Source organism: Acomys minous, assembly GCF_964271855.1.
Source record: "Acomys minous genome assembly, chromosome: 6".
Lineage (NCBI taxonomy): Eukaryota > Metazoa > Chordata > Mammalia > Rodentia > Muridae > Acomys > Acomys minous.
Genome location: NC_140487.1, coordinates 27,552,838 through 27,579,020, shown reverse-complemented (window position 1 = coordinate 27,579,020; position 26,183 = coordinate 27,552,838). Strand labels below are relative to the sequence as shown.

General features: G+C 40.1%; 2 protein-coding genes across 5 annotated transcripts in view; one reads left to right on the top strand and one right to left on the bottom strand.

Moving 5' to 3' along the window:
• Positions 1-3,426, bottom strand: part of LOC311598871 (uncharacterized protein) — a gene marked incomplete at its 5' end in the record, with an annotated part of 67,630 nt that extends 64,204 nt beyond the window's left edge. For both annotated transcript variants that reach the window (XM_084784394.1, XM_084784395.1), the window contains one exon: positions 3,156-3,426. In XM_084784394.1, coding sequence (XP_084640520.1) covers positions 3,156-3,426 — 271 coding nt within the window. The remainder of the gene's footprint in view (positions 1-3,155) is intronic.
• Positions 2,097-26,183, top strand: part of DMTF1 (cyclin D binding myb like transcription factor 1) — a 43,876-nt gene continuing 19,789 nt past the window's right edge. The window contains exons 1-6 of one of the 3 annotated variants that reach the window (XM_084784386.1): positions 2,097-2,288; positions 11,360-11,480; positions 12,882-12,998; positions 14,242-14,364; positions 21,521-21,615; positions 25,221-25,335. In XM_084784386.1, coding sequence (XP_084640512.1) covers positions 12,890-12,998; positions 14,242-14,364; positions 21,521-21,615; positions 25,221-25,335 — 442 coding nt within the window. In that variant the 5' untranslated portion in view covers positions 2,097-2,288; positions 11,360-11,480; positions 12,882-12,889. Of the gene's footprint in view, positions 2,289-3,318; positions 3,464-11,359; positions 11,481-12,881; positions 12,999-14,241; positions 14,365-21,520; positions 21,616-25,220; positions 25,336-26,183 lie in introns of those variants that run through there. The other 2 variants (XM_084784385.1, XM_084784387.1) reach the window with 2 other exon arrangements.

The following is a 26,183-nucleotide window of genomic DNA, read 5'->3' as shown; positions in this document are numbered from 1 at the left end:
TCAATATTATGACTTTTCTTGTTTTGTTACACTTCCTAAATCTAAACTCCCAACCCAAGGCAGCTGGTAAAAACTAGAATGTCTTCCCAACAGCAGATGATAAAAACAACAATCTTCCCTCACCTTTCTGTCTTCTGGACAGAAATAAAGTTTCTTATGTCCTTTAGCTAATCGTAACAAATAAGACTGGGAATAAGATTTCCAGTCCTAGGTCCATAAAAAAATAATGCCACACAAAGACACAAAAAGAATCTAAGCCTACAAGCCTCACTAGATTTTTCCTACCCAGTGTTTTAGTGCTAGATCACAGCCTTTAGTACAATCACACATTTGTAGTCTGGTCTCCATAACCGAGGGTAGGGTTCTGGATAACTTTCGGATAGATGAATAGTATACAGCCTTGAAATGCGGCACATCTAAACATACGGAAGCGCTGCACCCTTTCCTCCATTCTTCTCCGTCTGCCTCTCATGTGTCAGCAGAGTGCAAGCTTACCTAAGATTCTGTGACGAGAATGAGCTGCAAGTCTGCAACCTAAAGGTGACTACTTTGACTTAGTGAAGAGAATCTGTGTGTGTGTATGTGTGTGTGTGTGTGTGTGTGTGTGTTTGTGTGTGTGTAAACTGTTGTTAGGAACCACTTTTTCATAAATGTGTCAAATATTCATATTCTTTAGATGTAATATTTCATGAGAAATGCTCTTTCAGTCATTTTATTGTTTTTCTAGCTTAGGACTTTTTAGTTTCTAATTCTAGACTCTTTTTTTTTTTTTTTACATTCACCACAAAGTTAAGGAGGAAGTACATAAAATTCCTACATATCTCATGGCTTCACACACATACACACACACACACACACACACACACACACACACACACACAATCAGAGTGGACAATTGTTACAATGAATAAACCTGCCCTGACACACCATTAATAAAAAAAAACTACAGTTTGCATTATTATATATTCATCCTGAGACCCATGGTTTTACTGTAACTATAAGGCATGGTTCTATTTCAGTATCTCATAGTGTTTGTTGCTATAGAAACACCTGCAATCTATTCACTTTCCCTAGCCCTGAACCCACTAATCTTACCCTTTCCACTGTGTTGCCCCTTACAGAATATCACTGTGATGGGTTGAATAAGAATGATGCCTGTAGGCTCATATATTTGAATGCTTGCTCTCCAGTTGGTGGAATTCTTTCAGAATGCTTAGGTGTGGCCTTGTTGGAAATGGTGTGTCACTGGGGGCAGGCTTTGAGGATTCAAAAGCCCACAAATACCCAGTTGCCTCTCTGCCTTCAACTTGCAGATAAAGATGTAAGCTCTCAGCTACTGTTCCAGCCCCGTTTCTACTGTCACTGCCCTCCGTGCCAACTGCCTCTTCCCTCCATGATGATTATAGACACATCTTTTGAAACGGTAAGCAAGCCCTCAAACTGTTTCTTGTATATGTTGCTTTGGCCATGGTGTCTCTTCACAGCAACAGAAACACAAGACAGTCACAATGGTAGTCAGTCTTACCATGCTTAGCTTTTTGGTTTTCATCACTTACATATGCGTGTGTATGCATGTATCTGTATGCATATTTGTGGATATATTATATACATATATTCTTCACTACTTTAGCACCAATTAAAATTCCATTGTATGCATGTGCCTGTTCCTTTAGCCATTCACCTGCTGAAACACATCTTGGTTGATTTTAAGTTTTGGCAACTGTGAATAAAGCTGCTGCAAAAACCTTGGGAGTCCAAATTGCATGGGCCATCTACTCCTAGGCCTGCCGTAGAGTATGGTTGACAACTGCACTCTGCTGAAGAAAGCTGATTTCTCCTTTCCCAAAGGCCCATTTGCAAATGACTTCTTGATTAGGACTAGGACTGTGTCCACTTCCTTTTTTAAAAAGCCCAACTTTATTTTTCTATCACCAATAGTGCTAGAAAGCAGAGTATAATATATCTGGGTTTTAGAAACAAGTCGAATGCTGTTGAAGTCATAAAAGGAATACCGTTAGGAACCCCACTGCTTAGAACCTTAGATCTTAGAACCTTTTTTGTGTTTGTTTGCTTTGCTGAGACGGGTTCTATGTAACCAGTGCTACCTCAAACTCCAGAGTGTTTTGCCTGCTTTGGCCTCTTGAGTGCTGAAATTACAGGTGTAGGGCACTTTGCCCAGCTTGGGGCTCTTTAATACAGCAAAAAGCAGTTTTAAAAAAATATCCTCATCAAAGAGTCCGCATTGTATGTAGCAGGTGGAGTTTACAGCAGAAAACCACAACTGGTAAGTACACAGAGTTAAGTGACTGTGGAGAGAGAGCCCATGCCCGAGTGAGACATTTATAACGCAATGGGGATAGAAACATAGGAGAAGCCAGAGGAAAGTAAGGACTTCTAAGAAACACCCACCACTAAGCCGCTGAGGTCACCTTCACGCCACCACTCCAGCATGGAGGGGGTAATGGCTAACAAGTTTCCATCCGGAGCTAAGGAGCTACAAGCAGTCAAGGCTGCTGAGAGAGGGTCAATTTCCTTCGTGAAGAGACTGGATTGGTTTCCCACGTTCAAGTGCTCAGCCCTACACCCAGGTACATTTGGACTACGTATGTGCACAGAACACACACACACACACACGACATGGATTTGATTGGGGGTCGGGGAATGGCGGTGGCTGTCAAGGAGAGCACAGAAGGAGTTGGATTTGGTAAGAAGTGAATATGACCGAAATGCATATATTCACGTATGAGATTCTCAAAACCAAACAAGCATCTCTTAAGGATTCTGAGTCTAGAAGACTGGCATGAAGGACAGGGCTTATATTTTGCTAATCTCTAAGACTCCATATAATAGAGCTGCAATGAACACCAGCACCGAACTTTAAATGCCTGAAGAACCGTGGTTTCCTAAAAGTGAGATCATCCTTCACCAAGAATTATATACCATACGCCCAGCCAGGCACCAAGGAGCAGAGAGACACCCTGCTTTCTTCTCTACTCTAAGGCTCCTTGGAGCCGGGCCACACTGCGCCCTCCGCTCCACTTCTGATCCCCTGAGAACTAAGACACTGCGCCGGTGGGGACAGAGACAGATGGTGCAGAGACCTGCCAAGGCCTTCCTTCATAGCACCAGCCCCAGGACCAGACTCCAGCACTCACTAGGAAAAGAATGGCGTTCGATACCGCTGCAAGCCACACTGCCAGGAGAACCTATCAGTGCGCCGACGCAGACGGAAGTGACGTCTCGGGTGGCGCGCAGGGCCGCCCCACGGGGGAGGCGGGCCGGAGAGGGGGGTGGCGTACTGGGAGGCCAGGGGCGGGGCGCGGCTGCGGCTCCGTTTCCGGTGGCTGGTTGCGCTCGCTCACCCCAGCTGCAGCCACTCTCTCCCGTAGCTGCTTCCTCCATCCTGGTATTTTTTGGAGCCTCCATCCTGGTTCTTCCAAAGTGCCCGGACCCAAAACAGGAAGTAAGTGCGATGGAACCTTCAGGTCCGGGCCTCTGCGGCAGCCGCTCCGCCCAGTGCGGCCGGGCCTGCCCCTTCGCAGGCCTTGGCTGCCGCCGGCCGGGTGCCACGGGCGGGGTCGCAGCCTGGCCTTCGCCCGGCGTCCGCGGCAGGCCTCGCACGCTGCCATCGCGGCCTCTTTCGCCGGCCCGGGCAGGCGCTCGGCGGCTAGACCCGCCGAGCGAGCGCCGGGGCTCCGCGGCGAGCCGGCGGGGGCGGAAAATGGCGGCGGGCTGGAGGAACTAAATGGCGCCGAGACCCCTTGGGGGGTGGGCCCGAGCCGCGGCGATGGGCGTCGGGGGGTCCCGCCGTGGTCTGCGTGCTGGGCGGCGGGACTAACAGCCTAGCTCTGCTGGGTCCGCTGTCGAGTTGTACCCCCTGGGCCGCCCGGGCTTGGGTGGGGTTGGCAGCGGGGGGTGGGGGTCGCCCCAAGCCCACCCATTTCCCTTTCGCTTGGTTGGCCCGTGTGCCCCTCGCCGGCTGTAGGGTTTGGCTGTACTCAGTGAAGGAGGGAGTCGTGCTTGCTGGCCAGACGTTCTCTTTAAAGACGGCTCCCGACGTGGCCTGGGGTGCGGGAAGAAGAGCCTTAGCCCAGCCAACTGGTAATTGACGAGGTCGTGCCGAGCAAATCTTAAGCGTTTTAGCTCAGCGGTAGAGCGCTTAGCAAGCGCAAGGCCCAGGGTTCGGTCCTCAGCTCTGGAAAAGAAAAAAAAAAAAAGAAGAAGAAAGGAAAAGAAATCTTAAGCGTTTCAAAACCCTCTTTGGTCCTCCAGCAGGAACTTTTTTTTTTTTTTAAGTATCGGGAACCTTAGTAATACTTTTGCTCCGAGAGAAGTGGTCCGGTGCCATCCTGTGCTGTTGAATGATGCAGCGTATGTTTTTATAGTAGAAGAATTGCTGTAGCTAGGGAAAGGGTAATAATAGCCTGTGAAGTGTACATCACTTCTCTTCCCCAGGCCGAATTCTCGTGATTGCTTTTCTCAGGTCTTGTACCCCTTTCTGACCGCAAGGCTTCCTGATGGGACATCCTAGAAAGAAAAAAACACTTCAGTACTGTTTCTAATATTTTATGTCTTACGCTAGATATAATGCCATTTGAGACTTATCAATTAGGCCTGTATTATTTATTATTTTGTAAATAGCTTTTGTGGCTTTCAGGCCGCAAATCAAGAAAGAAAAGAACCTTAGATTATGTTCAGAGTTTTACAAACAGAAAGGCCGCTTTCCTTAAGAATTTTCTTTTTCTGGTACTTCTAATTTTTTTAAGCCAGTTTTAAACGTACCTTAGTAATTCGAGTAATTTACTATAACATTTATAACTATAATAACAAGCCAAAGTCTTATCCTCATACTGTGATAGAGTAGCGATAAAACTATTTTTTTAAGGTTAGAACAATTTTAAAATTACATTTCAGAAATTGCTATTCTGAGTGTACCAAGTTAGTGAGAAAGTAACCACCCTCACCCCCGCCACTGAAGTAAAAATAAATAAATAAATAAATAAATAAATAAGGGCTTAATCCTATATGAAAAAAAAAACTACTTAATGTTAAGATGGTGCTTACTGTATGACGATTTTCTCGGGTGCTTGTGTGTACCCCCAAGCAGGCTAACATTTCATTATTTTAGATGCTAGCCTTATCCCAAACTATTGTTCATGGGAATGATCTAGAAACCTACCCGATGCATTGAATCTATTTAGAAGGTTGACATTGAGCTAAGTGGCTGAGCCACCCGCTAGCATTACCATTCTCTTGTGGTCAACATGTACTCAGAGAGTGGTGGGCACTACGTGCTTCTTAAATGTGTATCTTTACCAAGTTGGGGAGTACATACAACATAATTCTTTGCCTCCAAATATTCAGGTTTTAGTCTTTTGAGGGAGGAAATCAAAATTTTGGACTTAGGGTTTGAGCTCGTAAGTAGAATGTGTTTGGGAAATAATTACTAGTGTCCTCTAGTCTCGCCTTTTTAAAAAAATGTTGCTTTGTATTTATTAAAAAGCACAGAAAACATGGTATGGGAGAGAAATGAAGCTTTAGAGAAGGAGTTTTACAAGGCAGGAAGTTACTTTAGTGACCCAGAATAGCAAGACCAAACCATGGTATCAAACTATATCCATATGAGCATTCAGTATTTATGCTGAATATGTTTGGTTTGGGGTTGCTTTCAACCTGTTGGTTGCTTTCAGCAGATGGTTATCACAATATATACAAATTATGCTAGGTCAGGAGCATAGACAAGTACATAATTTAAGATTTAAAGTGTGCATTTAGCTTGGGTTGTAAAAAGCTAGTAAGTAAAACAAACACATCCCCCGCATAGTGAGGCTCGTTACGTTGTTCTCATAAAGGCAGATTAAACTTAAGCAGTCTGAGCACACAGTGGGACAGCAGTATAAGTCTTAAATGATCTCAAGATACCGTTTTTTTAGGTCTGGCAGTCTCTTCAAAGGCAGGATACTTTCAGAGAGCCCCACAGTTTTTGTCTTGGTCTCTTGAGTTCAGTGGCTTAAGTTAACATCTCTGAGAATACGTGCCTAATAAGAAAGAAACATCTGCTGGGCGTGGTGGCACATGCCTTTAATCCCAGCATTGGGGAGACAGAGGCTGGTGGATCACTGTGAGTTCAAGGCCAGACTGATCTACACAGTGAGTCCAGGACAGCCAAGGCCATACAGAGAGACCCTGTCTCAAAAAATCAAAAACAAAAAAGAAACAACACCCCAATTTAGTTTGTGCAGCCTGGCTGTAGCCATTAGGCTAAGGAGGGAGCCTAGTGTTTTTGAGAGTATTGAGAAACTGGGTAACTTACTTTAAACTTCTGTCTGTTGCAAATATACCCAAACTTTAGAAGATCATCAAGAATAAGGATTCAGTGGTGATCACCGTAGCCCTCCACCCAACTTGAGTGTTTGCAGACACTGTCTGCTTAGCACTGCCTTCTCAAACCGGGTTGTGCTTTAACTGCCTGATTACATTCTCTTTCTGCCATACATTTTTAGAACTTTATCTGCTTGGAAGGATTAGGAGATTGTACACTTAAGTGATGTGCAGTTTCAACAAAGGCGGTACATAAACTGAGAGCCAGATGCTAACTGAATGAAGAGTAGAGGTGTGTGGAGTTTGTTGGCTTTTGTGTCATTTCTTCATTTGTCTTTATGGTGATTTTGTTTTGTGAAGAGAATTCTTGTAATAAGGATTGAGAATCAGTTTCTTTGCTTTGATACCATAAAAATAAATTGGTTCAACTTCAATAAAAAGAATCTATTTATTGTGTCTGCTTTTTTTCAAGTTTGTGAAAAGATAGCCCACCTATGATTGAATTGCAGAAGCAAGTTGTTGAGAACAACTGTTGGAAGGTCCTATATAAACATTTTTACATCATATCTTTAAGAACATCAATTTTGGCTATACGAACAGTGAGGCCATTTCTTCTAGCACTGGTGCTCAGAGCTGTTTCCTCACTGTAAGGTGTTTTACTGCAAAAGAAATGTATGTTAGGTTTATTCACTGTGGAATATGTTTTAATATTTTGTAAGGAATAAAATAAACTAGTGGAAAGAACTTGGTGATAATTTTTTTTAATTAGATGGTGTTTTACAAAAGTGCTGTTTTGAAAGGATAATACCTTACAGCTCTTATATCATCTTAATTAGATTAGATAGGCAATATAGTTTTATTGTCAGGTTATGTAGGAAATCGTGTACCTTAAAATGACCCATATTACCATATAATTTATTAAGTTACAGCATCATTGATAATTAAATCAGCAATTAAAACATTACATTAAACTCCATTATCACCTTATAGACACTTGATGGTATGCAGTATTGATTTACTATCTTTTAGTGAGGCCATTAATCATGCACCTTAATTTATAAACCTGCTTCTTAAACTTTCCCACAAAGTATACAGCCGGTTCCCACGGGTCCAGAGAACAGCACTGCTAGCTCTGGAACCCTGTAGGTCTCCTTACTACTCCTACTGTCACTGCCTCTACCTCCACTTCCACTTGAACTTTCCTCTGTTCTAATAAACATAAGAAGCAAGAGAAGATTACACTGAAGACTCCTTTTATTGGGCCTATGCAGGTGATAGTGTAGGAATGTCTCCCAGTTGGCTCACAGAAGTGGTAGGGGTGTTTCATTCACAACAATCCATACAAATACGAAATGTTTGTGCTAGTCAGGGCAAAGCTCCTTATGCAAATGAAGATCTTTGCTTATGCCAACCACAGGTTTTTAGCTGGACCACCAGGGGAGGTGCTCTCTTGCCTGTGTAGGAACAACTGTGGGGTCACAGAGAGTTCATCAAAGCTTGTGATGACAGTATGTCGGAAGGTTGTACTTCACCAAGCAGGTTGTTTGCCATAAAGCTTTCTCAAAGCACCTGTCCTTTTAGAATACAATATTCAAAGCAGTTGCTGGTAGCATAGTGCACTCAGCTGGCTGTGTGGCTGGGAGTCCTTTGCTCAAAGTAGTGAGGACACTAGGGAAGGGGTTAATAGTTGTGTAATTAGTCAAATTGCTCTAACTCCCTATAGTGTAGAGTGTTTGAAGGAAAATAAACAATAAAAAGTGTTCACTACTTATCCTTAAAATTAACGATGTCTTACAGTGCTTAATTTTTAACTCAGTGCCCCAAGAAGAGATGGGTATCTCCCATCTGTCTCAGAACCATTTCCAAAGCATTCTACATCGAGTGCAAAGTGTTCCCACCTGAAATAATCAGTATTCCTGAAAATGTTTTTCTGTAGGCTTGTATGTTTTCTAACATCCCTGTATGTACCCAGGTATGAAATTTAGGAATTTATTTTTTCCAGACTTTGCTACTTGGCAGAGTTTCATTGTTTTAGGAAAAAACAGCACAATAAATGTGTTTTTCAAGTTACATATTACTAAGTAAATTCCCTTTAAGGATGTGTGTGTGTGTGTGTTCTTATGTATATAGAGAGGTGTTCATTAAGGAGTTTTTGTAAATACCATCACTCCCAACACTTCTTGGCTAGACAGGTATTAATGTACTCATTAAAATGGTGGGAAACAATTACTATTGTATTTGGGCATGGTGGTGCAAGTGTTTGTAGCACTTATAGGGCCAAGTCAGGAAAATCATAAGGTCAGAGCTAGCCTGGGCTATGCAATGAGACTTTATCTTAAAAACAGTAAAATCATAATACTGTAAAACCCAAAAAAGTATGCTGATAGATAACTAGAAACTTAGAAGGTAGTCATTAAAATGTTAGATGGATACCTGTTAATACTCTATTGGGTCTTAAAATCTCAACTATATCCTTGCTGCCTTAAGTTACATCTCTCTGTAGTGTGTTATAGCCCCCCACCCCCTCTTTCGAGACAGGGTTTCTCTGTGTGGCTCTGGGCATTCTGGAACTCTCTGAATACCAGGGTAGCCTCAAATGCAGAGAATTGCCTGCCTCTGTCTTCTGAGTGCTCAGATTAAAGGTGTGTACCACTACCACCTGGCTGTATTGCTCATTTTAAGAGTATCCTCGCTCAGTTTTCCTATACCATATAACTGCACCCCATCTTCCTACACAGCCTTTGTCATTTGGGGTCAGCCTAAGTTGCCTCTGGCTTCACATGATTACCACCAGGAGTTTCTGTGCTTAGAAACTAGAAACTGGTAGGGGAGTCAATCTCTAAGGGAAAACATGAGACTCCTTGAAGTTGGTGTTTTGTTTTGTTTTGAATTCTTGACATTTAACTGACTCAAAATTCAGGCCAATAGAAGAGCCAATGGCACGTGGCCCTGAGAACTTCACAGCAATACTGAAGTGAAGGGGACACAAGAGACTCCTTTCTTTATTGAACTCTGAGTTAAATAACAAATGTTACTTTGCTGTGCTTATCCCTGTTTGTCCACCAGGCTGGTGTGTTCTAGTAAGTAGGGGTCATCTTGGATCAGCATGGTGACTCAAGCTTGTCCCAGCACTAAGAAGGCAGAGACAGGGGGATAATCAACTTAAGGCAAACCTGGGCCACGTTATGAGACCCTGTTCGATGCTTCCCTCCCCCTGTTAGGAGCTGTAAGTGAAGGGTTTATCTTTCAAATGTGAGCAAGTGTAAGAATGGCATTATAGATGTTCATACCCTTTTCAGGTTCTTGAATTTATCAAGCTATTTATGGTTTTAAGGTAATTCGTCATTGATGGGACTACACCAGAAAGTCAGTTAAAATGCTGTTTCTCCTCCAGTGTGTTATCTCATTTCTAATTAGTGTAAAAGTGATACCACCAATGACTTGGGAAAGGGTGTTAAAAGAGGATGGTAGTGTGTATGTGCTCCAAAAAGGTTGTGGTAGTGTTGGAGTGTAAAAGGGTTCCAGTGTCAAGCATAATTTTGTGTCTAGTGACTGAATAAAAGCACTAAATTACTTTTCCCCAGTTAGTTTGATTTACTCAGCAGCATTTCTCTCTTTAAAGTCCGATACACTCCTCTAACACCATCACGGCCCCACTCCCTTCTCCCGCTCTCTTTACCTTCAAAGTGTGTCTTGTCTTCTGTATTTTGGATTCTCTGTTTGCCAGCCACCCCAGTCCACTGAAATTACTTCTGTTAAGGACATGAGTGTTTTCCAAATTGTCAGATCAAAGTACTTCTCTGCCTTCTTACTGACAGTTAATCATTTTAATGCCCACTGAACACTTGTTAGTTTTCCTTCTGTGTCACTAGCTAGTCCTCAGTCTCCTCTGCTTGTCTTCCTCTTTTCTTTCTTGAAGATTGCTTGGTTTTTATGTTACAAATGTTTTTTGCATGCATGTACCACAAGCTAGAAAAGAGTGCTGGATCCTGGAAGTGAAATTACAGAGGCCTGTGAGCTGCCATGTGGGTGCTAGGAGCTGAGCCCAGGACTCTGGGGAAGAGTGGGTACTGTTAACCTGGGCTGGCCCTGTCTCCCTCGTGACTTCCATATGTAAGTAAGAGCATTCTGGAACTAGGATCTAAGCTGTCTGCTCCAAATCTAGGTACCTTAGAAAAAGCAGCTTGCATACCATATTAAGTCAGACTTACGGGTATTTTTATGCCTGTCGAGCACAACTTAAATATCCAACTGTCCACTTGGTACCTTCATGTAAATACCATATACCTTACTTTTAGATATCATTAGTACTAATATTAGAAAAACACCCTGTGGTAAAATTCCTTGTCTTAAATTGAAGCCAGAAGCCCAGGAATTCTCTTAAGGTGGTGTCCACTTTCTCAGTGTCAGTCTCTTCAGTCATGAAGCCTAGTTGTCTCTGCCCCCAGAGCAGGAGATAGTCTCTGGCCATCCTCCCTCCTTACCAAACCACAGTCACCTCCTAACACAAGTCTTTATAACTTAACACCCTGAATGATCTGTTAGAAGTGAATTGTCCCCAGGAAATGTTTCTGACATGATAATATCAAGGTTGGTGGGTTGTTTACCTATCCTCTTGTGTGGCTTTGATTGAATAATGTAAATATTTTTAGTGTTTTAAGATGAAATAAAGTATTTTAGAGATGTTAATAAATCACTATGAAAGAACATGTTGTTTAGTTTTTCGTATGAGGTAAGTTCGCACAGTAGTCCTAAGGTTTACGGTAACCACTTTTATACCGAAACCTATGTGTTCAGAAGACACCTGACTGCTTGATGATTGACAGCTTGAGGTCAGAAACTTCTGTGAATTGTTTCTGCTTGTACAGTACTGGTTTTGAGGAAGATTTCCATAAAATGCACTCAGAAGAAAGTTGTGCTTCTGCCTCACTGTTCTGGGTGAGATATCAGAAGTGTGAGGCCAAAGTGCAACACCGTTTTTCCCAGTACTCAATTACTACTTGTTATTAAGCCTCATGTTCTGTTGTTACTGTTTTAGAGTATTGCAGATACACAAGCATGGAGGAGAAACAGTCTGGATAACATGAGTGATGCTGCTGGCCAAAGCACAGAAACGTGATTCTATGGGAAGGGCTGTAGCTAATCCATTCGTGGTCTAGGTAAGCCAGTCTTTGCTACAAAAATCTACCTAATGGTTTGCAGACTTTAGTCATAACTACCTCATTATTTCCATTCATCTTTATCTTGAAAATGGTATCATTACAGTGTAAAATCATGTTCTTTTATAGTAAGCCTATGTTACTCATTGGATCTTTACTATGTAAAAAGTAATATAGTTGTCTTTTTTTGCCAAAGGAAAATGTGTGTTAAAATGAAAGTAAACTGTATGTAAGTGGACTAATACCTATATGGGTCAAATACACATCAAGATTTTTGTTTGTAGTAGTAGGTAAAAGGTAATGGGGAAAAAAAAATTGAGACAAGAACTGATTTAAAGATTTTTATAGCAATCAGACATTGGTAGTCCAGTATTTTTATCTCTGCCAGCCACAAGATAGTGACCTTGTTCTAAGACTCCAATTGTTTAGTCTGAACAAGCACAACAAATGTGTGTCTACATATGAAATAGCAGGTGAGAGCACTTTAAATGAGAATTCTCTTTTTCAAAGAGTAAGAACCGACCCCACACAAAAGTATTTGGTCAGTGATGGTTAAATGTGTTTGTTTAATACTATGGGCGGGGAGGGGTGGGGAGTTATTTAGTGTTCTTATTTTTCAAATAACAAGGTGTAAATACTAATAAAAGGTACTTTAGAATACTTACTATTAGATCTACAAGGAAATGTTGATTAATTTTCTGCTAAAGGTACCAAGCTTGAAATCTAGTTTAGTGGCAGTCCATTTGCCAGGTTTAAATAGGAAGGTCTGGGATCAGTAACCATTCTGTCCCCATGAAAGTCAGATGTTAAAAGCTTGTGAGAAAAGCTACCAGTAAAAAAATATTAAAGCATATCTAAAAATTGCTACTGAGTTTTGATGCTAAACAACATGAACCATTCTTTTCTTTGGCTATAGTAAAAATTGCTGTAAGAAGAAAGGAAGCCTATTGCAGCAACAACATACCTCACAAAAGAAGCGTAAATGGTTCCATGGGGCAGGAGCCTGGGCAGCATGCATGCTGCTGCTCGGCTCTTTTTTATTTAGTCTGAGACCTTAGCCCATGGCATGATGTCACTCACATTTAAAGTGAGTTTCCCAGCTCAACCTAATCTAGACAGTTCCTCGCAGCCATGCACAGAAGTTGCTTTCTATGGCGATTTCTAAATCTCAAGCTAGATTAACCATCAAAATACTGTAGAAAGTCATTGGAGCTACTCAGAGTCGGTCAGATTCTTGCAGCTTATTGAACCTAATTCCGCACAGGGGGTAGAAACTAGGAAAGGCAGCTTCTGAAATCGAAACTTGCAGTTTCATATAAAGACTATGTAGATGTTTAGAGCTCTTTCATGTGCTGTCTGGAAGTAATATTTTAAATCCTTAAGTAGTCTCTTCTCATTCAGATTTGAGTATGAGCACAGTGGAAGAGGATTCTGACACAGTAACAGTAGAAACTGTGAACTCTGTGACGTTTACGCAGGACACAGACGGGAACCTCATTCTTCATTGCCCTCAGAATGGTAGGAGAATTTGCAGACTATGCAAACCCCTGACACTGGGGTTTCTCAATTCCATTAACTATGAATTTTAATCTTAGTGCGCACATGCATGCATGTGTATTTGGTAATCTACTTTCTGTCTCATGGCTGTGTAGTCTCTGTATTATTTCATTCATTCATGTTAGCTAGCATCTACCTATTATGCTGGCTCATATTTCTGTCTTTATTATTAATTCTCTGTGATACTTATAGGCACCTTAAATTGTACATGTGCCAAGAGGGTCTTTTCACATACTTCCCAATCTTCACTTCCCCTTTTCCTGGGAGTCTCTGGTTATCGTTAGAAATAAATTCCTTATATCACAACTTAACTAGTAGTTTGCTGTTCTAAAACTCCATTTATTCCTGTTTTGAGTTCTCTTTTATTAGATCAGATTACCTTTTCTCATCTGGATAACTCCAGCCTTTAACCAGTTTTCCTGTTAGTAATGTTTTTAAAGCTTACTGTATTTTTTCTTTCTTTCTTTTTAGAATATATAATTGTGCACTTTTATTATTCATTCCTCCTAACCTTTCCTCCTGCCACAGTTGCCATAGTTGACACAGTTTGTGTGACTATGTTCCAGTAGTTCACAGTTGTTATGTTTTCATATTTCTTTTCATTCTTAATTCTATGGCACATTTTGTTTTTACTGCCAGTAGGAACAACATGTTTCCCTGCTTGCTTGATTTTCAAGTTCATGACACCTCCTTAGGAAGCCTCCCTCACATTCAGTCTGGATGTATTTCCTCTGCTCCCATGACAGCCACCACATTCCACTTTCACAACTCTAGTACGCTGTTTTGAAATTGTACATTTAGTTACTACTGCACTATAACTTCCTTGATAGGGTATCCTTCATTGTTCTGTTCCTGCACTTGGAACAGAGTATATACATTTAGTAAATATTTGAATGAATTCAATAATCAGCCATTCTCTTTGCATGGGAGATCTTTGGAAAACCAAGCTTAGTTAGAAGGTGCCACTTTTGCCCACCATAGTTCTTGTTATAAGAACAAGAGCTGGGTACTACTGTAAGCGAGGAGAAAGCGATGGCTTTTGAGTACTTGTGTAGCTGGGTGAACTTGGGAGCAAATGGATGGAAGGGTGTTTTTAATGGATAAGAAAATTGCTGCAGAGATTTGATGTACTAGGTTGAGGTTTGCATAACCAATTCAAGTTTTTGAGCATTTTTTGTTTTGTTTATTTTCCCCTTTCCATTAGATCCTGATGAAGTAGACTCAGAAGACAGTACTGAACCTCCACATAAGAGGCTTTGTTTGTCCTCTGAGGATGATCAGAGCATTGATGACTCCACTCCTTGCATATCAGTTGTTGCACTCCCGCGTAAGTCTGTTAAGGCGTATCTAGGGACACTCTACTTTTTTCTACTTAGTCAAAAAAAAATGTTTTAACACTGATGCTTAATGAGTGTTTATTGTGTGCTAAGCACAACTCTAATGCCTTTGCATTTTATCCAATCTTTTCAATGTTTCTTTACTCTTGATCTGTTGTGGTGGGCTTTGTAGTGAGTCTTTTAAAGGAACATTTTGCTGATTATTGTGTCCTATGTATACTGACACTTTCCTCGTTTTTCTAAATGGATATGTGTGCATCCCTGCTTATACTACTTCATCAGGAGTATACGGTTTTTAAACCCACCCTTCCCCAGTGCTGTGCAGTAGGTAGGATTATTATTCATACATGGAAATGAAGAAAATGGAGCCGGGAGAGACTACATACTCCCTTTCCCAGGGGTCTAGTTCTTCTAGCCCACACTCTAGCCTCGTGTTGATCTGCATGGCAGGTAGGTCGAGGCCTAGTTTACTTACCCAATCAGGGTTTTAGTATGTATACATTCTCATATCCCCTAGAGTGCGCTAGATTCCACAAAAGACAGAACATTTCAAATGCAATGCCATGGGCAGAGGCATACGAGAACAACATGTTTTTTATTTGCTCAGTAAAGAATAAGGAATCCTGTTCCTATTAGATGCCTTCCTCTGTGGGGATAGAAATGACCCACATGGCTGTTGATGGTACTGTCAACATAAGTAGAGTTTTGCCATTGTTTAGAATTCTGGCTTTACACGCAAACTATCAGATGAAATCACATCTTCATCTAGTCAGTGAAATTAAGACTAGATGTTTAGCATGGAGAATGTGTCTTAGCAAGTAGTCTGCACAGAGATAATTACTTCTCAAATTGAACAGAAGCCATTTTATTTCAGCTTATTGTGCATTAAACTGTTAAGGCTAGTATTTTCAAGTGTAGCATATCTGCCTAAAATTTTGAACTACATGAAGTTTTTTTCTGTTGATCCTTGTTTTTAAATGCTTCCTACTGTGTCTTTGTCATGATGACTTTAAAACTTAGTTGGCTTATCTATACAGATATAATCCTATATGGATACTTTATAAGCCAGAGCTTTTGAAAAATTCTTTGGGGCTAAATTATGACTAGTTGATTATTTAAAATGCTTTGTTCATTATCATAGGTCCAGTCTGTACTATTTTTATGGTTAAATCCTTGTCTCTATCACCTAATATGTGGAGATGTTAACACTAACATTTGTGTGGTATGCAGTTTGCCTATTACATATGGAACATAATTTGAAGACTAATAGAAGTTTAGGCTCTGAGTAAATGTTTTCCACATTTGTAAAAATTGTTGACAGAATCAACTTAGAAGTTTCTCGTTAAGAAACAAAGTAATAAAAATAAAAGCTATAGTAAAGGTACAAAGTTTGACCACTCAGCCCTTGGCTTTGATGAGCAGCCTAGCTGCCTGTCCTAAGAAGCTGGGCCACAAAAGCTGCCAGCTAGTCCTACCTACCTACCCGCCGCCCCAAGAAGCAAGTAGATCGACCTTGCAGCTTTGTGAAGGTAGCTTATATGTGTCATTTGTATACACCCATGGGCATTCTTTTCCCTGTGGCCACCAGAGCAGCCTCTTCACATAGTCATCCGGCACTAGTGAGCACTCTGCCACACCTCCAGGTATATGTTGAACCTGGAAGGGACCATAATGGCTTCATCATAGTTGAGTGCATCAACACACAGAAACTGACAGGAGCACATGGTGCCGAGATCCACTTGCAAACCACGCCTAAATGCTGCATGCATCTTCACAGGTAGGATAATCCGTTTCTACTCTGGTCTAGGCCACTGAATCATCCATAGGTATTACAAGTATGCTTACAGCTGCAGAGATTACATGAATACTTTTAAGTACTGCACCTCCCTGGAGTCAAAGCCAAAGTAGCCTGCCCAACTAACACCTTAGAGCATGTCTCCAAGAAAAACAAGCCTTCTACTACCTATAAAATTAGTAGAATCAACTTAATGTACAGATTTGCACATTTCAATATATATGGGGACAAAGACATGAAAAATAAGGTAAGGTAACATTACTGTCAAAAGAACACAGCCGAAGGTAGTTCAAAGAACAGGAAATAAGCCAGCTGCCTTTCAAAAGTTTAGTAGTTTAAATAGTAACTATCATTCAGTAAGACAAACAAGAATACAAAAAGTTCAATGAAAGTAGGAAAATACCTTTTGTTCTAAATTTTAAAATTCAGCAAAGGTATACACTATAAAAATACACAAAAGAGCTGGGCATGGTGGCAAATACCCTTAATCCCAGCACTGAGGAGGGAGAGACAGGTGGATCTTTGTGAGTTTGAGGCCAGCCTGTTCTACAAAGTGAGTCCACATCAGCCAGGGCTCTGTTACTAAGAAAAACCCTATCTTAAAAAACAAACAAACAGAAAACCACAAAGTTTGGAGCTGAAGAACTTAGTAAATGAAAATTTAAGATAGTAGAGCTTTAACTAGATGAAGCAGAGGAAGGACCTCTGAGTCCACATTTCTGAGCTTGAAGTTAGAGTGTGTGGAACTAACTCAGACCAAAAACCATCTGTAAGACATGAACAAATGATAGTATTATGAGTGTTCCGTAATGGAAGGGAAAGGGACATAGAAAATGCAGTCAGGAAGAGAGCATTGAATATTTTTCAAGGCTTGGGTGAATATATACATCCAGGCCCTAGAAACCCAGAGACCTCCTAAATTATTCATTCAAGATGGGTCCTTTCGTGCTGGGCTGTGGTAGCACTCAGAAGGCAGAGGCCAGCTCAGTCTACAGAAGGAGTTCCGGGACAGCCCTGGCTACACAAAGAGCAACTCCTGTCTCAAAAAACAAAATCAGAAAGGAAGCTAGGTAGGTTTAGTCAGTCCTTTCTGAAGCACATTATAGTAAAAAATTAATAAAGGCTCAAAACAACAACAACAAAAAGTGCCAGCATTCAGGAGATCATCTTCTCTAAACTACCGGCAGACTGCTAAGCAGAAACCTGGAAAGGGATGAGATGCATTCAAAGTTGTAAATATAAATAAATAAGTGAATGGATGGATAAATAAGCTCAATAGCAACATAAAGTACTCAGAAAAGTGCTAGTATTCAAAAATAGAAAATACCTTTCCAAGATGAGCAAAACCAGAGAACTACTGCTGTCAGGCCATACCAGCTTTATAATACTGAGGGATTCCTAAACTAGAATCAAAATAACTACTCAAAAAACAAACAAACCCTATAATTAAATATTACCAATAGAGACAGACAAGCTATCCAAACGGGAGAAGGGAAACTAATAGAGACAAAGCAAACTCTAAATTTAACAAAATAAAATATATGTTCGCAATACTAATGCTAAATATAAATGGATTAAATTTCACCATAAATGTTTAATAGGCAAATGGATTTAAGGGCAAAAATCTCAAGACATTAACAAGGACACATTGTAGACCAAAAGTCAAGGACTGTAAAAAATAAATGAAAAGCATCAGGAAGTTATTGTTTAAAGGTAAAGTCCATTTTATTTTTAGATAAGGGACAACAAAGGTGAGCCTGATTATAAGGGATCAGTTGAACAAGGTGGAATAATAGTTGCAAACATGTGTACACCCCCAGCAGTGGAACACCTGTTACGTAAAGCAAATGCTGGCATAAAGAGAGAAGTTTACTGCATAAAATAATGGTTGAGGGTGCCAGTTTCCTCTTTGATCTCTGAAAAGTCAGACAGAAAATCGACAAGGTCACATTGACAGTAAACTGTTCTATAAATCAAATGCCCTAACAGACTTTATATATCATTTCATTCAGTAGTGAAACTGCATACTGTCTAAAGTACAAGGAACATGCATGCATCAGGCCACAAAACACATTCTAACAAATTTCAAAATGTGGCTATCAGATCCCCATGTGAATGAAGTTAGAAATCAACATGCCATCGAACAATTGATGAGTTAACAAAGGAACAATCTAAAACCTGTCTTGAAACTTACTAAGAACATAGCATGCCCAGGCCCACGGGATAAGTAATGTTAAGAGAGAAGTTAAGGGGCTACATTGAAGAAAGATTCACATGCCCAGGTGGTATACTCGGGTACCTAGCAAAGATACCTATGTTTCCAAATGTCTCTATGCCAATAATGGGGAAACCTCCAAATGAGTAAGTTTTGTGGACACATACACCAAAATTGAAGCATGTAGACAGAAAATTTGAACAGACCAATAATAGGTAAGAGATAGCTCACCTCACAAGCAGAATGACTAATTAAAGTGTTGACAACAGCACAGGTAAAGAAGGGCTCTTGCACACTGTTGGTGGAACTGTAGGCCATCCTAGAAAACAGTGTGAATTGAAGGTGGTTCTTGGAGTAGAATTGATAGGTGACCAATCTATCAGGAGATACCTTCATTTCACATTCCCATGATTATAGCACTGTTCTCAGTAGCCAGGGTGTGGCGTCAACGTGGGTGTCTACCCAGAGATGAAAGAAATGCAGTGCAGGGCACTGTGAAATATTAATATAGACAGAAAAGAATGAAGTGCTGCATTTAAAGCAGCAGCATGTCTTGGGTGAGGTAAGCCAGGTACAGGAAGCTGATGATTGATTTATGGAGGAAGGGAGTAAAATGATGGTTGCTGTGGTTAGTTAGGAAGGGAGGGAGAGGTGGGGGAGGCTGAGTCAAAGGTACCAGGATGCAGTTACTTGGAAGGGCGTGGACTGCAGTGCTCTATGATGAAGTATACTGGTGTTCTCGGCAGAGAAGTGGCTACTTAGAGACAAAAGCTGGGCTTGCGAACATGAAATGCTACATTTCACACTAAATAAAGCATTATTTGCTAGACTTTATGCAGATCAATTAGTATTAAACAGGTCTGTTAACTAGAAACTTGGGTTTTATATACTTGAAGCTGAGGATAAAATTCTCTCATTTTAGTCATTCTAGCTCACTTTGTGGTAACCTGCCAGTGCACTTATGCCATTTCGTACTCAGGGTGTCATGTTAATTACCTGTTGGTTTGGTGATTTTTTTTTTGAGACTCTAGTCGCTTACCCTTTTGTTCTCCATTTGCTTCTCCCATTTCTGCTCGTGGGCCGCTTGTTACTGGTATGTGTTTGTGACCTGTCAGCCTTGTTTCCTACTATTGCTTCTTTCCACACAGTCCCTCTGTGGTGCTGCAGTCATCCTCAGTCCTGCACCCACTGATCTTCTCACTGTTTCGTCTGCACTGTGCCCTTCCTTTTCTCCTTACCCAGTTGCAGTTTTGTGATTAACCATAATATTCACTGTCTTGCAATTACCTTCAGATGCCTTTTCTTCTTTCCTTTCATTGTTCTTTGGTAAAACTATAACCCTGTGTAAATTGTCTTTTGCCAGTGTGTGCTTAACACAACTATTGAATAGCCTTAGAGAAAGGCAAACTGAACAATCAGACTTGATTCTGATCATCAGGGTATGTCACACCAGACTTACTCATATTCTTTCTTCCACTCTGAGATCACTGTGTCGTATGTCCCAAGAATCTGACGCCACCATCTTTCTTATTGAGAGGACAGCCTTGTTTTCTGTTTCAGAGAAAATTTACTGTATACCAAGGAAATACACTGTACATCCCATAGTCGCATCTGTCTTTGCCTGTCTATGTATTCTAGTCTTCACCCTAGCTAGCTAAAGCTTGCTTTTCTGTTTCCCAGCTCCACTCAAGGATGTTGTTGCAGCTCTTGGGTTTGTCTTCGGAATCACTCTGTGTGTGTGATTCCCATGAGTGTTGCGCACATGTTGTTCTGTAAACTAAAGCTCAGAAGCCATTTTTGGCCACTGTTCAGTCACCTGTCCTTGCCTCCATGTCTTCTTCTTATTATTTTTAACACACTCCAGGGTTTTATCCTTGACCAAAACTTGTTTCTAGGACTCTAGAGCTCTTGTGCTAAATCCAGTATTCTTTCTTTCTCCCCCTTTTTCCTTCTGAGTTTGTCTTACCTGTCAACCGTGTTTGTCACTGGCTTCTAGAAACACCTTTCTGTGGTTTTCTTTATGTCCATCTTTTAGGTTGCCTTGTGCACATCATACCAACCTCTAAATGTAGAACACCCAGGACTCAGACTCAGCTCTTAGAGTGCCTCTTCTGTTCTTACTCATGGCTTAGGTGATCTAATTTGTGTTTTCTCTCTGGTGATGATGGCCCCACTTATTTTAACCAGACTTCTCTTAGAAGTATTTGACACAGGAGAGCCTCCTTCAGACTTTTCCTGAATTCTTGATGTATAGTAGATATCTCAGGTGTGTATTTGAAGGTGACTTCCTGAAAATTCACAAATACTTCATAGTAATCTATTCCAGATGATCAGATTTTAAACAGAAAGGGGGAAACACCTGCCATCCTTGTCTTTTCAGTTTCTCACACATCTAGTTTGCCTTCAAATCGTACTGGCTCATCACCAACATACAGTCACAGTTTGCACTATTTATGCTTCCACCGAGTCCAAACCACCGTCCTTTCTTTCATTGCGTCATTAGCCTCTCTTCCTACTCTCACTCTAGTCCTCTGCCATTCAGATTGTTTTCCTCACAGCCACTAGAGCAGTCCTGTTGACGTGAGAGTGAGCTTATAGCATCTGTCTGCTTACAATCACCCAGTGCTTTTTTTGTCTCAGAGTTAAAGTTGTCATCTTAGCTGTGGCTAAGTCGCACAAAGTCCTCTTCTGTTCTTCCTTCATCTGCTGTAGCAGCAATGAATCTGATTATACTTGTGCCATTCTAAGTGTGCCCTCTCACAAAGCCTTTGTGCTCTTTCCTTAAAGTGCCTTCCAGAAGACACCTGCAAGACTAGCTTCCTTTGCCCCAAATCACCCTAGCTCTTACTGAAAACTTCACTCCTTCACTCCACCTCATTACTTTTTCTGCTTTATTTTATTCTTGGCTTACATGAGTGTCACCCAACACAGTATCTTATTCGTTACTACACTATAAGCCCCATGAAAGGAGTTTCCTTTCTGGTATTCATGTCTTTTGAGCAAATTAATGTGCACTAAAATGATTGGTAAGAAGCGTGTTAGGAAGTTAGATGATCACATTTTCCTCATGGGTTTCTGTTAGGGTTATTAGAGTCTATGATTATTATTGTGGAGATGAATCATTATTTTCTTTAAGTTTCAGAAAATGAACAGAGCTTTGAGGTGACCATGACGGCAACCACAGAGGTGGCAGACGATGACCTTTCTGAGGGAACTGTGACGCAAATTCAGGTATAGTATATCTTTTAAACTGCTTTCAGTAAGAAGCATGGTTATTATACGCAGCTTAAGTAAAATATGATAAATATATACTTTGACAACATAGTAACAATGAAACCAACATAAGACCTGTCATTCAGGTTTCCATCCCCACATGTAGTAAGCAAACATAGATTCTTAATATTTGTTCGCTGTCGAGTGGTTCGTGGCTGTTGGATAGGAAATAATGGGTATGCATTAATCTGTCTAGAGATCTCTTGTTTGAGCTGTTAATAGCAGTGATTATGCTCATACAGTTCCATCTGCTGATTGTAGAACATTTTCTCATGTGTTGTGAGGTTGGCTCGTAGCCAGGCCTTATTGTTTGTCATGTTAACTTCTTTCTCTTGTCTTACATGGTCTGAATCTAAAATGTATATGTATTCTAAATGTATGTCTTCCTGATTGTGCCTTTTGCTTTTAGTTAGCTTATTCTTTTATTTCATGTCTTCTCTTAATAAAGTATTTTTGAGTTAGAAACATGTGAACATTTTTATGAAGCATCACAGTGGCCTTTCACTTACGTGTAAGAGTTTCAGGTTGATACGTACTATCAAGAACTGGGAACACCTCAGAAGTGTGCTCTGTTTCAAAGGGCAGGACTTTTCCAGTTCTCCTAGAGCAGTAGAAAAATGCTGTCTTCAGAATGGAGCTTGTCAAATCACTCTGTAGTTTTTTTTTTAGTTTAAATTTCTTATGATATTTAGCAGACCAAAGTTAACCAGACTCACAGTCTGTACATTTTATGAACTTCTGTATAGCTGGAGTAGCCATTCTGAATCTGTGAGGTTCACATTGGATTTTATACTTTTACTATCAAAGATTTTTATGTACTCATCTACCACCAAAAGCAAAATATCTATATCAGAATGAGAATAGGAAACTAGGTTAATATCCTCTTTTATAACTCATTTCATTACTTGCATTCAGTCTTTCCTCATTCCCTTATGTTCAGCCTTTCTAACTCTTTTCTATGTTATGCTTTACACACTTGTATGTTCATTTACATGTATTATTGGCTAGATTCTGCATATGAAGGAGAACCTGCAGTTTTCTTCCTAAGATTATATATCTCACTTGATGTACATCTGTTTTCCTCCAAATTTTCTTATTTCAATTTCTTTAGAGCTGAATAGTATTCTGTTTTATAAAAGTTCACTAGCTAGTTCTATTTCAATTGATGCTGAAAAGTATTTGACAAAGTCCAACAGGCCTTCATGATGGAGACTTTAGGAATATACTTAAAATGAATATACCTATAAAAAAAAGAAAGAAAGAAAAAGGCTATATAGAACAGACCTATAGCCAATCTTATTTTAAATGGAGATAAACTGATATCATTTCCTCTGAAGTCAGGAAGGAAAGAGACAAGGATATCTACTCTGTTATACCAGAGAATGCTTGAAGTTTCAGCTATTAGACAAAAGAAAAACATAAAGGATAAAAGTAGGAAAGGAAGATACCAAACTATTCTCACATGAATTGTTCACTTAAAAGACCGTGTTGGGTGGACTATATCTAACCAAAGGCAAAAGACTGCTATAGCAAACACTTGAAGTTACTGAGAAAGGAAGCCACTAAAGAAGCCAGACAATGGGCAGTCAGTCTATGTTTCTGTATTGACAAAACTAACACCACGAAAGTGGCGGCTATACTACCAGAATCAATTCATGGAATTGATGTCATTTTTCACAAGGTTTTAAGAAACTACATTCCAGGAAGAAATGGTTGTTGTCAGCATATATTGAAAAAAAAGACAAGCACACTAAGTAAAACCTGGGTAGTTTTAAGATTTCTGTATAAAGTAGTATAAAATAGGGCAAAATATTACAGAACTTAATATGTACATGTTGAGAATGTATTAGTAATCTTCAGACTTTTCCTGTGCTTATTAAACTCATTGTTACTAACAGTGTTGAAAGTTACTTGTTTCCCTGGTAGTCATTTACAGTGACTTAGTAGTTTTATTTCTTCATCAGGAAAGTTCGAACTACACTATATTAACTGCCCCAAGAAAGCACTTAATCCATATGGCAGACATAGTCCTGAAATTCATAGAGTGGGTTCATGTAAGAGGCTTTGGTTTTTGTGTTCCTTACTGACCTCAAATTAGCAGACAGTTCTCTTCCCTCAGTGTCACATGCTGGGATTGCGGGCATGAGCAATTCTTAGAACTAGGCATTATATGTGTTTAGATCTTTTGATAGGTATTTCATTAATGTATAAAGCCTATATTGGATCTTACAGAATTATGATTGCCTTTGATGGTATCTATCCTATCGTAATTCTCAGCTTTATAAAACTTCCTTTTAGTCCTTTTTAAAAAAAAAAGATTTATTTATTTATGTATCTATTTATTTATTATTTATGTATATAATGTTCTGCCTGAATGTACACCTGCAGGCCAGAAGAAGGCATCAGATCATATCACAGATGGTTTTGAGCCACCATGTTGATGCTGGGAATTGAACTCATGACCTCTGGAAGAGTAGTCAGTGCTCTTAACTGCTAAGCCATCCCTCCATCAACCCCTCCCCCACCCCCTTTTAGTCTTAAACATTTGTAAATGTATGGCACAAGTTAAAACTGTTAAGACTTGTTATACTTGTTCCATTAGTTCCTCACATATTCATATATGTGTATATATAAACATATATACATATACTTGTTTGTCTATGTGTGTATGCACGTATGCATGCTAGAGCATGCATGCCAAAATCAAAAGACAGTTTGCAGAAGTGGATTCTTTCCACAGTGTAGTTTCTGGGAATTGAGGTCAGCGAGGTTGATGGCAAGCAACCTTCTGCCATCACATTTCATCACACTGCCATCGCAGTTCTTTGAGAGGAGCATACACTAAGGGTGTGGATCATCTTCACAAGCTAACACAAAATTATCAGTATATAGTGCACACAGTGATTTTGCAGTAATTTCTTTTAATTTAGTCTGATAATCTTTTATAAAGAAATTAGACCAGGTAAGAGGAAATCATAGCCAGTCATAACAACCAAGAATAGGCGATCTCTTTATCCTGTCTGAAAAAAAAATCATACAGAAAAGCTCATTTTGCATACAAAAATACCCTAAAGACTTTGGAATATCTTTTTTCATTTGATTGGTTGTCTTTGTTTTTTGAGAGAAGATCTCACTGTGCAACTAATTCTGGCTGTCCTGGAACTCACTGTGTAAAACAGGCTGGCTTTGGACTCATCCACCTGCCTCTGCCTCTGACCCTGCCCCTGCCCCTGACTCCTAAGTGCTTTGATTAAAGGCTTGCACCACTGCACCCAACTTGGAATGTCTCATTGTCAGTTTTTGAAACAGGATCTCACATTATAGCTCAGGCTGGCAAACTCAAATCCTGCTTCAGATTCCCATATTATAGGTATGTGTCACAACACCCAGCTTCCTATAATGATTTAAGTAATGCAGTATTGGCCCAAATTATAAAAGAATATGGACACAAAAGTGAATAATTACGTTAGACTTTTGTAGTTCCTAACATCAACAAAGTGACTCAACTTGGATATTAAATCAAGCTCCCTCAATCCCCTTCTTTCTCTCTCTCTCTCTTAAAGATTTTACAGAATGATCAGCTAGATGAAATATCTCCATTGGGTACTGAGGAAGTTTCAGCAGTTAGCCAAGCATGGTTTACAACTAAAGAAGATAAGGATTCTCTCACTAACAAAGGTAAGGCAGACTGAAGTTTGGGTTCTAATACCAGAAGCCATGGGTCTAGAAAGGCTTGTTGTCTAGATTCTGAATTGGGGACTTCATTGCTGGGACAGAGTAATGTAATCTTTCTAATGGTTTAAATGTTAGCATGAATGGTTCCAGAATGCCCTGTGTTTTACAATAACTATAACCTTTCTATTTCTGAAACAGTTAGTTTTGTATTGCTATTTTTTTAAAACACATATATCATGGTGGTTTAAAAAACAGGACAGTTACTGCTCGTAAGAGGAGAAAGTCAGTCAGTCTTTGGATTGAAAATCCCTAAGAAGCTTAAAGTGGGATAGCATTTGCCCTATGCTACTCACCAGCATAGCTGGGGAATGCTGTTATCAAAAACCAAAGAACTGTGGACCCCATCTATACTACTCTAAGGAAAGGATCCAGAGATGCATGAATAATCTCAACTGCTATACTGAATACTCAACAATCCATTCACTTGGGAGCCAGTTTATTATTTTTTTTTCTTGGCCCCAGAATCTTTAGTACTTGTGGGTTTGTTGTTATTGTTATTGTTGTTGTTTTTGGTGGTGGTGGTGGTGGTTGTGGGTTTTTTTGGGGGGTTGTCTGTAAAAATAATTTTGAATGAAAAATCTTTTTTGAATATGATTTGACTCTTTTTCCCTTTGTCTGAGCAATTTACACTTCTGAAAGAGAACTAGTACTTTAAAAGTCATCTGTCGTTATCTTCATTCAGTAAGGTTACAGTAACTGCTACACCTGAGGACATTCCAGATGAATGACAAACTAGATTACCCCTGTTCTATTCCCAGTGGCAATTTGGCACAGAGGAAATCTATTGTACT